Here is a 14,577-nt window from a genome sequence, read left to right as displayed (position 1 = left end):
GACTAGCTTGGCCTGAGGAGGAGAGCAGACATTTTAATGGGTTCTTAAGGAGCTAGACTTGACTAAGCAAACCAAACAAATTTGATTTTCTGATTTCTACATCAGCACAAGTATGTCTCCATCTCGGAAGTACAAGCCAAGAGGGAGGAAGAACTGCAGAAATGTCCAGTGTCACTGGTAAGGGCTTGTAGCACAAATTCACCTTGTGGTACACAGAATACATCAGGAAAGCCAGAGGACTCTTAGACAATCACACTCCTTCTCTGAGCAGTCTCTTCGTAGAGAAGAAGAGCAAGTGGGGGAAATGACTTCATGTCTATTAATGTTCACGTTATGAAAATATCCCTTGAAAGCTCTGACTGGCCTGCCAATGTCCAGTCATTCTCTTTCTTTCCCCTCCATTGTCTAATTCTGGTTACCTTGCACAGTAGTTCATTCTAAATCTCCCTTTTGTTAGAGTACATTCCTTTTGTTAAGTATCTTTGCTTTTTAATACTTCTTTTTGTTCCTAATTTTGACTTAATGTTGCTTGGGAATATGTTGTGTGAGGTAGCCCGTGTTGGGAGATTAATTATGCATGCTAGAGCCTAAATGACTCACCTCTTGAAAGAAAGAATCAAGACATTTTGCAGAAGGTCTCCAGGGCAAGGTTGAGTCCAGTCCAAGACACCAGCTGGGAAGAATCTGTGGGAGGAAAGCTACAAGGGTATATATCTTTCCCCCATTGCTGTGAGTATAGAGTAGGGAAACCTACTTCAACTCCCTGGTAATTTACTGCCCTTCTAGCAACTTGTGGGAAATCATCCCACCTAATTAATGTTGAAGTCAGGCATCAAAGGTAACGCTTGAATTCAATAACAGGCTGAACCTAGTAACATAAAGCAAAAAGTTGCAAGTCTACCATTTCCTTAAACACAGGGAGCCGAGGAGGTGGAGCAGAGCCCAGTTGAGATCCTATATCAGGCAATGTTACACAACCTACCTCAGTATATGGTGAGTATCGACTTTTTACAGCTTGTGTCCTCAACAGTGCCTGGGTCCATGACCAGTGTCCCCATCAGTCCCATTCTGTCAGTTTTCTCAATTTCCTAGGCCTCCCCAGAACACATTGATCAAAGAGGACAGATTGACAGGAGCCAGCACATCCTCACACCAAGAGGCACTGCTCTGGTGCACTCAGTCTGAGAATCAAACCTGGAATCGTCCTTTGCCATGTTGCCCTGTAAAATTTACACTCTTTCTTGTTTTGCTGTTTCTCTGTGCTTTTCCTTTCCACTGGATCAACAGCTGGAATCTCCTGTGCTCTTTCTACTCTTTCGTCAGCCACATTCCCGAGAATAGACTAGAAAACGAGCCAATGTCCTTTGTATGTCTTATGCTGACTGTACCAGATGAGCTCTTGCAGCTACTGCAGATTATTAACTTGTTTTGGTTGTTTCCCTACTATTACCTAATTCAGCTTCCAACTCATTAACTTGTTTCCTCCCCCCCCCCCCCCCCCCCCCAGTTGAAAAGCTGTAAACTTCCTGGAGACAGATTTGTTTCCCAGGATAGATTTGCACCTGTTCAGATGTCCGTATAACTTGGTTATCAATGCTGTCAACCTTAGGGTCTGCAGGTTGTGATATCAAACCTTATTCTAGAGAGCCCAACACTCCAGTATTTGAGGGTATGCTGCATGGTCAGTGGTGTCATCTTTTGAATGAGTCTTCAAACTCAGGTGAACATAAAGTAGCCCCGATACCCCTCTCTTTTTTTTTGGAAGAGTAAGGATTTTTCTTCCCAAATTCCAAGCCAATATTTATCCCTCAATTAGCATCATTTAAACCAAACTGTGATTGCCACATTACTGTTTGTAGGAATTTGCTGTAAGCATGTTAGCTGCTGTGTGTCCTAACGGTGATTTTCCCATTCAGAAGTGCCTCATTATCTGTACGGTGAGTTTGGGATAAGCTGAGAAAGAATCTATATAAAGACAATTTCTTGCTTTCTTAGCTAACAATATTTGATGGGCTGCTGGGTTATTTTTCTCTACAGATAGCACTGCTGAAGATCCAGCTGGCTGCTGCTCCCACATCCAAGGCAAAGACTGACTCCATCAATATCTTGGCTGATCTTCTGCCTGAGGAGATGCCGTAAGTTTTGTTCAGATAAATAATTTGCTTTTCCTTTCTCCATCTGTCTGTCTGTCCTCATTTGGAATGTTATCTATAAAAAACAATGATTTTTAACTCGCACCATCTTTTTAAATGTGTGGTGGTGTGTTCCCCAACAACTTCAAGAACTGTTCACCCACATCAGATCAAGTTCTGTCTTCCAACATCAGATCATTCTGTGCATTTATTGTACTCACTGTTGGTGAGATATGGCCTTTGGATCTGTGATTAGTCGTCTTACCTAAACTGAGACTAAACAGTCAGAGCAGAGGAGGGACTTTGACTGATGTTATTTCCCCTGAGCTCCAGAAAACAAGTCAAATGTCACTGACCTGGGCAAATGCAAATTGGAATCAAAACTGGATGTTCTTTCCCAGTGCTACAGATTCTCGTAGGCATTGACCATTTGCATCTTTATTCTTAAGTTGGTTCATAAAGAAGTAATAAGAGTATTTAATATTTCAGTGAAATAGATTCTGCCCTTTGTTGCTTTTTGTGCAGCAATACAGTGTTACAAAGCATGAAGTTGGGGATTGATGTCAACAGACATAAGGAAATCATTGTTAAAGCGATTTCGGCACTCATGCTGCTGTTACTCAAGCATCTCAAACTCAATCATATCTACCAGGTAAGCAGTGCCAGAGCTTGCAGGGGGTGGTTGAGTTTTTTTTTAGATTCGATTACTTACAGTGTGGAAACAGGCCCTTCGGCCCAACAAGTCCACACCAACCCGCCGAAGCGCAACCCACCCATACCCTTACATTTACCCCTTACCTAACACTATGGGCAATCTAGCATAGCCAATTCACCTGACCCGCACATCTTTGGACTGTGGGAGGAAACCGGAGCACCCGGAGGAAACCCCCACGCAGACACGGGGAGAACGTGCAAACTCCACACAGTCAGTCGCCTGAGTCGGGAATTGAACCCGGGTCTCAGGCACTGTGCCACCGTGCAGCCCACTTCAGGGGGAAGCTGTGGGGTGGTGCATTCTGTGTGTGTGATTGGGGTAGGGGTGACTTTCCTAATTCTGTGCAGTTCCCAATTCTGAGCTAAATTACCTTAGTGCTCCAATTTAAATCAGATTGGGTGTCTTGAGCCTCCTGGTGGTCAACTAAGGAGCAGCAGGCAGAGTCTGTGAGTATTTCCAAAAGTGTCTGAAACATTCATTATTCTGGTTTTTTTTCTCTCCTAAAGTACCGGCAAATTAATTTGATTCTAGAGACGGACAACAAAATAACTAACAGACCTTAGTCAGTGGAATTTTGTTTTTAAAGCTGTACTGTTAACCATGACTCATTCCAAATTACAGTTCTGCATCTAACTCCTGGATTATGTTTCAGCCTCAAACTCACTTACAAATATCCATTATTCTATATATAAACTGCCTGGACCTCTGGATTCCATTCCAGCCCGTGACTCACTCTCCTCATATATAGCAGCCTGACGAGCAACATTAAACGTGACGTTGCCCAACCCCTTTACACCTTCTGCTGCCACAGAGACAGTAGAAGTTGGTCATCTAGGGACAGATGAGCAGTGTTTCAGAGATTTTCTTTTGGATAGCCATGTCCACAGTGTCTCAGTCGGTGACCATTGTCTCGCATTTCTTTTATCTAGCACTTGTGATGTCCCAAAGGCAGATTATGCTGACTTGTGATGTCCCAAAGGCAGATTATGCTGACTTGTGATGTCCCAAAGGCAGATTATGCTGACTTATGTTTTTGTTGTGAAGTGAGGGCTTGTGGTCAATTCACAATTTCCAATGAGGCCTTGGTTCTTAATACTCAAGCTTTCCTTCACCCTCCTCTACCTGTCACTTGGCCACAGGTTTCTGATCAGATGTTCTAAAACCAAATCCCTCCTCAGAAGCATTTCTCAGACATTACAAACCTTTAAAATAATATCCGGTCTAAGAGCTGTAAAAAAAATGTACAGCAATCGCAACTATCAATGATTCTCATGAAATCACTTTTTTTTGAATTTTCAACAAACTATGCATGACTTCCTATTTAACCTCCATTTATCAAAGTAATAGTAAAATCCATCATAGAATCCCTACAGTGTGGAAGCAGGCCATTTGGCTCATCGAGTCCATACTGACCCTCAGAGTATCCAACCCAGACCCACCCCATACTCTATCCCTCTAACCCTATGTATCCCATGGCTACTCCACCTAACCTTCACATCTTTCGATTGAGAGGGGAAACTGGACCATCCGGAGGAAACCTATTTGGAGTTTGCCTGAGTCTGGAATCGAACTTGGATCCCTGGTGCTGCAAGGCAGCAGTACTAACCTCTGAGCCACCATTCTGCCCTACTTCTCCTTTTGGCCTCATGAGCAATTAGTCATCAATCCTATTCACTGGTCCTCAAATTCTTAAAGAAAATACAGGAAAACAGCAGGAAAATACTCCAGAACTAGGCAGCGTTTGTGGAAACAGAAACCCTGTTAGCACTTGACAATGACTTTTTATCAGAACTAGAAGTTATTTGAGATATAAGAGTTTTGAGTTCACGCAGCACCAGTGAAAGGAAATAATCAAAAGGGAAGATCTTGTGATGGGGTGGAAGGCACTTGATTAAATTATAAAAGGGATGATGTGGCACGGCAAAGTCAGTAAGAAATGAAAAGATGGTTCTAGAGGTGGTACAGATGATTACTACATGAGAAGCAGGAATACTGGACCAAGTAGAGACAGTTCCATGGCCCCAGCGTATGATTTTTAAGATTTGAACAGGAGATGATCCCTGTCTTACTGTCATCTTTTGCTTTCCCCTTAGTTTGAGTATGTTTCCCAGCATTTGGTATTTGCCAACTGCATCCCACTGATTCTGAAGTTCTTCAATCAGAGCATCATGTCGTACGTCACTGCCAAGAACAGGTAAGTAGAGGGAACTCTGAAATCAATCTGTGTGATTGCAAATCCAGTCGATGGAAAATGCATTTCAACCTAACATTACCCTATGACTAAATACTCCTGTGACTAAATCCAGATATGGAGATACTTGGGGAAGACAGACGTCAGGTTTGAGTCTGATGCTTCCAATGATCGAATGACCACTGACGCTCATTGCTCAGAGTCGTCTACCCTGCGGAATGGCAGTACCTTTTGAGGTGCTAATTGAAGGAACTGTGCCACCTCAAAAGGGGGAGGGACATCTGAACTGGTAAAAGCCAAATCCATTTAGCCTGGATATCTTTTTGACTTGCTCATTAGTTGAGACAATGAGGGAAATTAAAACTGGGTTGTACCCAAACTGCTCCTCCAGAGTTAACACAAGCTGGTGTTCTATTTCAAAGGTGCCAGTCTTTCTCTTTAACATCCCTTTCATTCCCATTATGGGTAGCCTTCAGGAACCTCCTAACTGAATCTAAACCTCTCCCGTGCTCCTTTTGTCTGCTGGCAGTGCTTCCACTAACTATATAGGGATCAGGAGCTATGATGGTGCTTGGGTTAGGTTTGGCTAGCATTACTCACAGTAGCTTCATGACTGAATGTGGATACCTTTAAATAGATCAAGGAATAAACGTAGGTCCTCCATGATCTATAACAAATCAAACATTCATGAATGACAACATACATTTTTAAAAACTACTTTTGAAAGCTAATGCTTTGTTTTTCTTCAAAATATGAAATTCTTTGCTTCACAGATAAGAGTACAGTGTACAGAAGTGAGGAAGTTATCCTAAACTATTATAAGTCACTGGCTAGGCCCTCACTGGAACATGATATCTATTCTGGAAACCAAGCTTTGGGGAGAATGTCCTAGCTTTGGAAAGGGTTCAGAGAAAGTTTACTCGAATGGTACCAGCGATGGGGGATTTCAGTAAAGCAGAGAGACCAGAGAGGTTGGGACTGACCTCTTTAGGGCAGAGAGGATTAGGGACCAATCAGGACATATTTAAAACTAGTAGTAGTTTTTGGTGGAATAGAAAGCAAGAAATTAATTTCACTTGTAAAAGGGCCAGAAGCTAAAAAACAAAGATTTAAAATAATGGACAAGAAAGCCGGGTAATGTGAGAGAAGGTGAGGTATTCTTTACTCAGAAAGTCAGGAAGCAGATGCAACAGAATCTTGCAAAAGGGAGTTGAATCTGTCCATAAATAAAAAAAGAGGAGGAAAAGAACATTGAACTGACTCAAGTTGGGTAAGTCTGTCAAGAAACCATCACAGATATGAAGATATGAATGGCCTCTGTGGGTGTTAAATGATTCTGGGTGATATTTTATGGAGGAAGGGTACAGTGTGAGAGGAAGCACTGTGCATTGCTAGTATTGATCCTGCTCACAATACTTCTCTCTTCAGATTGGGGAGGTAGGGACACTGGGGAAAGGGGAGGGGGGGTTGGGGGAGGTGGCAGAGTTGGCACCTTTCCAAGAGCTCAGTGAGGACTGGGTATAAATGGTGTGAGGCCACTAAGATCATTTCGTAAGTGGTTGAGCAATAATGTTTGAGGACACTCCCTTAAATGTTTTTTTTTTGTGTGCACAGTATCTCAGTCCTAGACTACCCTCACTGCGTGATCCATGAGTTGCCAGAACTCACCACCGAAGTTCTGGTAAGTATAGATTTGGCAGCAATCTGATTCTGTCTTGTGATACTGGATTATATTGAGTTAACAGCACTCTGATTTAAGCTCCACCTGGGCTGATTAACTTCCCACTCCTGGGCAGAGAAGGCAAAATTTGACCACTCCCTGATTCCTGTTGGTAAGAGCAGGTCTGTAGATGCTGAGTGAGGATAAGATGTGTGAATACTAGGGAATGCCAGTGCTATAGCCAGGGGGGGCTATATGTCAACAGCAATCAGCACCTTCAGGATAGAGGACAAAACTATTTAACAAAAATGCAAGGTAAAATCAATTCTCTTACTTTGTTCCAGCATTAATCATTTGTACCACAACTGGGTTGTCCCCAGTGAGTACCATCTTCGCCTCTGAAGCAGATCATTGAGTCCAGTTCATCTCATTTTTACGTCAGTTTTACGTTCAGATGTTAAAAAGCGTGCTTCATCTGGTGGACACTATTTAAAGAAACCAGAGAATGGTTCATCACAATACATATCCAATGTCCCAACAGACCTAACACCCCTAAACACAATGACTGACGATGGCTCCTGATCCAACAAAACCTTGAACTTAAACTTCACTTGATCCTGTTCAGACCTTTCCCAACAACATTACTAAAAGTTTCTCTCACCTGACTGCCCTCAAAAATCTTTGCGTCCTTTCAACTTCAGCCTCTTGTACATCATCCATTTCTATTGCCTTCAGCTATCTAGACCCCCAGCTCCAGAATTCCCTCAATCCTGGAAATATTCCAACCCTCCCATTTTGTGTTTCCTTAAAACTTACCTAGCTTTTAGTCACCTGTCCCCGAACAGTTTGGTCTTTGTCCCAATTCCTCTTTTAAATGCTTTAGGATGTTTTGAAGTGATTTAGATTAGGAATAATTCATATCCCTGATAAACTCTGTCCACTGAGTCCTGTTTATTCTTACACCTGTAGGATTAACATCATTTCACGGTGGAAGAAACTGCCCAAGAATGTTACATTCCTCCAAATGGCCTGTTTAATTTTAATAAGCCTGAGCTATAATATAAATGTTCCAGATATTTTAAAGGCCTTGGATTTCTCTCTTCAAAATATACTTGCCCAGGCTGAATGTACAAGAGGAGGATTCATTTCAGTCGTGACAGAAAATGTCAAATGAGACGATTTACAAATTTTATAATTTTGGCAATGAGAAATTAACAAGCAATGGACTTTAATGGATAAGTAAACGGCTATGACAAAAATATATAAAATAGAATGCAGTTTAATTATTTTTAATAAATATTTTATTTAAAATACATTTAGGTTTTTTACAACATTACAAAACCAGTACAAAATAGTATGACAACTTTATAACAAAGTAGCAATAATAGAAAACAAACTATTACTCCATAGATGACTGAAACACAAAAAAAACTCGATTTAAAAACTACAATTCAATAAGTAACCAAGAAGAAAGGTGAAAAGTAAATAAATAAATGAAATAAAATTAAACCATGTTATAACAAGGTAACTTAAATTCTACTTAATTAAATTACTACACTCAGCACTATCTCATCAAAGCTCCCCAGCAACTGGGAGTGATAGTAAGTAAACCGGCATTTGTTCGGGATTCTTCACCAACATCCCCACCCTGCCACCCCCCCAGGGGCCCAGTTTGATATTTCTAATTATTCAGAAGTACCTAAGTATGCGTAAAATATTGTAATAGAATATGCATCAACATTTACAGTAATATTTTACCTTCAAACCCAAGCTCCTGGTGGGACAAAATATCTTTTGAGAATTATTACCTGAAAGTTCCTAATGCTTCTGGATTCCTTCTACTTTTAGGTGATGTTGGATCCTTACCATTGCTCCTTAATTATTTGGTGAATATTTCTTTATGGAGTTGTGAGGTTTTATCTAATGTTTGTTTGGGATTTGAAATAATTCCACAGAGGCCCATAACCAAGTCACCCTTTATTTCAATGTGAAGTATCCTTGATCTAGTTCTCTGAGCCAGCTTTCGGATTCAGAACCTCTGACACTCCTGTTTATTTTTTTTTCTCCTGTTCTTTGTTTTACCCCCACACGACCACCTAACTGTTGTAGTGCTTAATTATTCCCCAGCACCCATGTTGTGTGCGTGCAGGTGTGAGACACAGTGAAAGACACAAGGTGCACAAATCTTTATTTGGTTTCCACCACCAGGAAGAAAGGAAACTCCTGAGTTGCCTGTGACAAGCAGTGCCCTTCACATTAATGGGTAATGCTGTGTGATCAAACAGCGAAGGGGAGAGCAGGGACTAAATCAAAATAGAGTTGGAGGGACACTCCTGTTTATATCTGTCAGCCAGGGTCCCTGCCTTTTAATCTGATCCAATCAGGGAACTCGTATTCTATGAGGTCCAGCTGGCTAAGTTCGTTACAATCACTATATCTAGCCCCCTCTGAGTCAGAGAACATAAGGCTGTCCTTTTTTTTTAATAGTAGCTCCTCCTGGGTCAGGTTCTTCTGATTGCCCCATTGTGGGGTGGGGGAGGGTGGTCGGTGTAAAGCACAGCACAGGTCATTCTGCTGTAAGCATGTTTCGTCAGCATAAACTGGCTATAACGCGATTGATGAATCGTGGACGTTGCTTGGATGACGTGAACGTTCTACTAAATGGATGTAGTGATTTTCTATGAGCAATCTTCTACAGCACAATTTTCTATGGTAGTGTACCATCGCATGATTTTCTATAGCGTGGGATTACAGAGGAACACAATTTTCAGGATATAGCAAAACGAATTGTAGCTCGCTTCATGCTCCTAGAGCGACTCAGAAGATATTAATTCTCCTCTTCAGGCAGCAAAAGGCGCCAAGGTGGTGACATCTGTCCTGTCTGTCTCAGATTCTGAGTTACCTTCATCACTTGATGGAGACGGAGAATCCTTGGGTTCCAGACCATTTGGAAAGCCTGTTGAGGAGTTGGGCATATTTTGCTCTCGCACCATTTTGTGAGTTTGCAGTATTCATATGGTTCACATGCTAGTTCAGGACTAAAACGCCTACCCAAACTTTATACGTCACTGGACCTGAGCTTGCATTAACTATGCCTCTTATCCATTCCTGTGGCTCCTGCACCAAACTTCACCTCCTGAAGTAAACTGTCTCTATTATTCAGTGGAGTCTGGCATAGGTTTTCTCTCTCGCTCCTTCTCACGCAAGCTCTCTCTGCTGAAACAATCCCGTAGTTGCATGTGGGAGGATACTATAATCAAACGGGAACCAGGATAGTTTAGAGTGGACTGCTCTTTCTGCCAGACCGTTGGATGGTATGGAACTCCTGGTACATGATGCATACCATTTGACTTTAGGAAATACTCAATTCTCTACTGGTAAACAATGGCCCATTATCTGTGACTATACTTCTGGGAGTTCGTGTATTGTGAAAGATGCATGATGAATGAATTCTATGCACGTGCAGCCATTTTGATTGGGCACCCCCAATGACAAAGAACATTTAGCCCATAGGAGGACTGAGTTCAAGATTTACCCTGCCGTTCCCACAAATATGTGGGGGAGCTGCTGGCAACAATGTTTGACCTTGTTGACACTCTGGGCACTGCCCCACTAATACAGCTATGTCCACATCAATCCTGGTCACCAGACCTAACGTCTCACTAAAATGTTCATTTTGGAAACCCCTGGTGGAGTTCAGCCAGTACCTGACAGTAACCTTTGTTTGAGACAATCACTCTTGCTCCCCATAATAATGTACCTTTCTGTCCTGTGACCAAGTCTCTCCGGGTCCAAGAAGATTTGAATTCTGGATGTGATGGCCTTTTGGTTTCTCCCTCATCACCACCAGTTGTTTCAGTTTTGCCAGAACTGGATCTTCCTGGGTCCAAAGTATGAAATTGTCCGCTGTGACTGGAAGTGTGTCCAGAATATCTAACACCATTATAAACTCTGCCAATGGCGGTACCACTGATGGTGTAACTCCAGTGGGAGGCAGTCACTGCATCTGCATTTGCCCTTGGCCTCCCAGCCTCTTGCAAACGGCAGTCACTTCCAGCTTGAAGTCTTTCCCGGAGGCCTGCGAAGTGGTCTCTGATGGAGTGGTTTGTCCTGTTTTGTGATCCCGATGGCGGTCCGGCTCAATCTTAATCTTTGGCGAGCTTCCAGCTCGGTGTTACCACTTCTTGGCATGTCGTTTTAGCCATCTTTATGGGTGCGGGGGGGGGGGGGGGGGGGTGTCTTGCCCTGGCCCCAATGATCCAATGGCCCAGTGTTTTTTAAATGGCGTTCTTAGTCTCCGAAGAAAGACTGCTGCTTTCGGCCCAGTGGGGTGGTGTCCCAGCATTTCAGTTTTCGTCCTGTTGTTTTGCTCTCAGCGCAGATGTTCTCGTTCCAGCTGTGTCTGTCACCTCCTGTTTGGATTTCTTTGACACCAGGAGCCATTAAACGAACTTTTATGAACTTTGTCTTATATCTGTAAATTGTGGTTGTATCATGTCGTTTGTCAGTAATGTAGGCGCCATGGAGGGACAACTTAGAACACTTTTCATTGTATATTTCCTGTAAAAATACATATGGGAATAAATTCTAAGTGCTCCCTGTTATTATCACATCACCTAGATGAACGGCAACCTGACACCCTCCTTTGACTGACTGAACTGGTCCTCACCCTGAATAACTTCTCTTTTCAATCCTCCCACTTCCTCCAAACTAAAGGAGTTGCCATGGGCACCCGCATGGGCCCCAGCTATGCCTGTCTCTTCGTAGGATATGTGGAACAGTCCATCTTCCGCAACTACACTGGCACCACCCCCCACCTTTTCCTCCGCTACATCGATGACTGTATCGGCGCTGCCTCGTGCTCCCACGAGGAGGTTGAACAGTTCATCAACTTTACCAACACCTTCCATCCCGACCTCAAATTCACCTGGACTGTCTCAGACTCCTCCCTCCCCTTCCTAGACCTTTCCATTTCTATCTCGGGCGACCGACTCAACACAGACATCTACTATAAACCGACTGACTCCCACAGCTACCTGGACTACACCTCCTCCCACCCTGCCCCCAGTAAAAACTCCATCCCATATTCCCAATTCCTTCGTCTCCGCCGCATCTGCTCCCAGGAGGACCAGTTCCAACACCGCACAGCCCAGATGGCCTCCTTCTTCAAGGACCGCAGATTCCCCCCAGACGTGATCGACGATGCCCTCCACCGCATCTCCTCCACTTCCCGCTCCTCCGCCCTTGAGCCCCGCTCCTCCAACCGCCACCAAGACAGAACCTCACTGGTTCTCACCTACCACCCCACCAACCTCCGTATACAACATATCATCCGCCGTCATTTCCGCCACCTCCAAACGGACCCCACCACCAGGGGTATATTTCCCTCCCCTCCCCTATCAGCGTTCTGCAAAGACCACTCCCTTCGTGACTCCCTCGTCAGGTCCACACCCCCCACCAACCCAACCTCCACTCCCGGCACCTTCCCCTGCAACCGCAGGAAATGTAAAACTTGCGCCCACACCTCCTCCCTCACTTCCCTCCAAGGCCCCAAGGGATCCTTCCATATCCGCCACAACTTCACCTGTACCTCCACACACATCATCTATTGCATCCGCTGCACCCGATGTGGCCTCCTCTATATTGGGGAGACAGGCCGCTTACTTGCGGAACGCTTCAGAGAACACCTCTGGGATGCCCGGACCAACCAACCCAACCACCCCGTGGCTCAACACTAACTCTCCCTCCCACTCCACCGAAGACATGCAGGTCCTTGGACTCCTCCACCGGCAGAACATAACAACACGACGGCTGGAGGAGGAGCGCCTCATCTTCCGCCTGGGAACCCTCCAACCACAAGGAATGAACTCAGATTTCTCCAGTTTCCTCATTTCCCCTCCCCCCACCTTGACTCAGTCGGTTCCCTCAACTCAGCACTGCCCTCCTATCCTGCAATCTTCTTGCTGGCCTCTCCGCCCCCACCCCACTCCAGCCTATCACCCTCACCTTGACCTCCTTCCACCTATCACATCTCTATCGCCCCTCCCCCAAGTCCCTCCTCCCTATCTTTTATCTTAGCCTGCTTGGCACACTCTCCTCATTCCTGATGAAGGGCTCTGGCCCGAAGCGTCGAATTTCCTGATCCTTGGATGCTGCCTAACCTGCTGCGCTTTAACCAGCAACACATTTTCAGCGGCAACCTGGGGTAGACCTTGTAAAATGTTCTCCACCACCCACTGAAAAATTGCATGGGCTGACGATAGCCCAGGTGGCAGTCTATATGTTTGTAAAACCCTTATGGATATTAATTGTAGTGTACTTCTGGGAATCCTCATCTAACCACAATTGCTAGTACGCATGGCTCCTGTCCAGCATCATGAAGTACAACCCCATCACCTCCCCACCCCATCCCCATACCAGCTTTTTGTATAAATCCTCTCTGTGATGGATTGGTTATTTATCTCACTGCAAAAAGCAGTTTTCCATTTGTTTAAAATGCCTACAAAGGCAAACCAACCCATTGGGCTTCACAGCCAGTACAATTGGTGTTGCCCATTCTGGAAACTGTACTGGTTTGACGATTCCTTCATTTTCTAGCCTCCTGATTTCTAGCTCTACTTTTGCCCGTAGGGCAAATAGCACTGGGCGGGCCTTGCAGAATCATGGAATTGCTTCCTGGTCAACATGCAAGGTGGCCTTGGCTCCTTTGATAAGCCCTAGACCTTCCCGAAAAATGTCTGGACATTTAATTAGGGCTTTGGCAGCCGTTTCAACTCAAAACATTGAACCAATCCGGATGAACCTTTCTCAATTAATGTCGTCCCAGTGAGCTTGCACCCAAGCCTTTTACTACAATCCGTGGTAATTGAACCAGCTGCTTCTCATGAGAGACGGAATCGAAGTTGTTCCCTTAATCTGTAAAGGTTCCCTGATATAGGTTCTCAGTCTAGCTGAGGTCTTGCACAAACTTTAAGGTTTGGAATCCAGAGCAAATCTTGTTCAGGACTGGTTCTGTGATCACTGGTACAGCTATGTTGTTATTGACCACCATGAGACCTGTGTGAACATTTAACCAGACATTTATTTTGATTGTTTCATAACATTCAAACTAAAACCAATCTAACTGTTCCAAACCAGGTATAGGTAGACTTTCCAGGGTGTGCACTCTCTTGAATGCTGGTCTATGAGTTCTCTTATTCAATTTAGGTCTGGTGGGATTCTTTTGCTGTCTCAATACCGCATACCGACAGCAACTACAACAGCTTGCCATCCTAAATCCTGGGGAAAATTTTAACCCTTTGGCCAAGGCTTGTCTTTGTTTGGAGTTTTGCTGTGGGCTGACCTAGAGTCCCTCTGTTCAGGATATGTCCTGAGTGAGGCTATGCAATTGCTTTTCCTCAAGTGGCTTCCCCAGGTTCAGTCGGACTGGCGAAAGTATCCACTTACAATAGAATACTCTATAACTCATGCTCCACTTCCTGCATTTTCCGGCAAGTCCAGTTGGGCTTCAGCTAGTAGGCGTTTTTATATGGTTATATCATTAGTTCCAAAAACCAAACAGTCTCTCATCATTTCAATAACGGTTAAACCAAAGTCACGTCCCTTTGCCAGTTGTCTTCACTGAGTCACAAATCCTGATACAGATTCCCCGGTTGCTGAATTGCCGAGTAAAACCAATCACGACTCAGAATTAGAGGAGGCTTGGGGTCATGATATGCCTTAACTAAATCTGTCAACTTGAAAGCTTTTAGTATCTGGTGCCTCCAAGAAAGTTAGCCTCCAAATAACTAAAAAGGCTGCAGGTCCACAAGGTGTCAGAATTACAAATGACTTTTCATCTGCCCCAATGTCATTTGCTTGGAAAATATAACACATTCTT

At 44.0% G+C, this 14,577-nt stretch overlaps 1 protein-coding gene across 1 annotated transcript in view; it reads left to right on the top strand.

Moving 5' to 3' along the window:
* LOC132826576 (striatin-interacting protein 2-like) overlaps positions 1–14,577 on the top strand; it is a 40,904-nt gene that overhangs the window by 22,846 nt on the left and 3,481 nt on the right. Inside the window, exons 13-18 of the mRNA XM_060842533.1 lie at positions 106–177; positions 919–993; positions 2,038–2,135; positions 2,658–2,784; positions 4,941–5,041; positions 6,653–6,719. Coding sequence (XP_060698516.1) covers positions 106–177; positions 919–993; positions 2,038–2,135; positions 2,658–2,784; positions 4,941–5,041; positions 6,653–6,719 — 540 coding nt within the window. The remainder of the gene's footprint in view (positions 1–105; positions 178–918; positions 994–2,037; positions 2,136–2,657; positions 2,785–4,940; positions 5,042–6,652; positions 6,720–14,577) is intronic.

Source organism: Hemiscyllium ocellatum, chromosome 23 (genome assembly GCF_020745735.1).
Source record: "Hemiscyllium ocellatum isolate sHemOce1 chromosome 23, sHemOce1.pat.X.cur, whole genome shotgun sequence".
In the NCBI taxonomy this organism is placed as follows: Eukaryota; Metazoa; Chordata; class Chondrichthyes; order Orectolobiformes; family Hemiscylliidae; genus Hemiscyllium; species Hemiscyllium ocellatum.
This window is presented reverse-complemented; position numbering and strand designations above follow the sequence as displayed.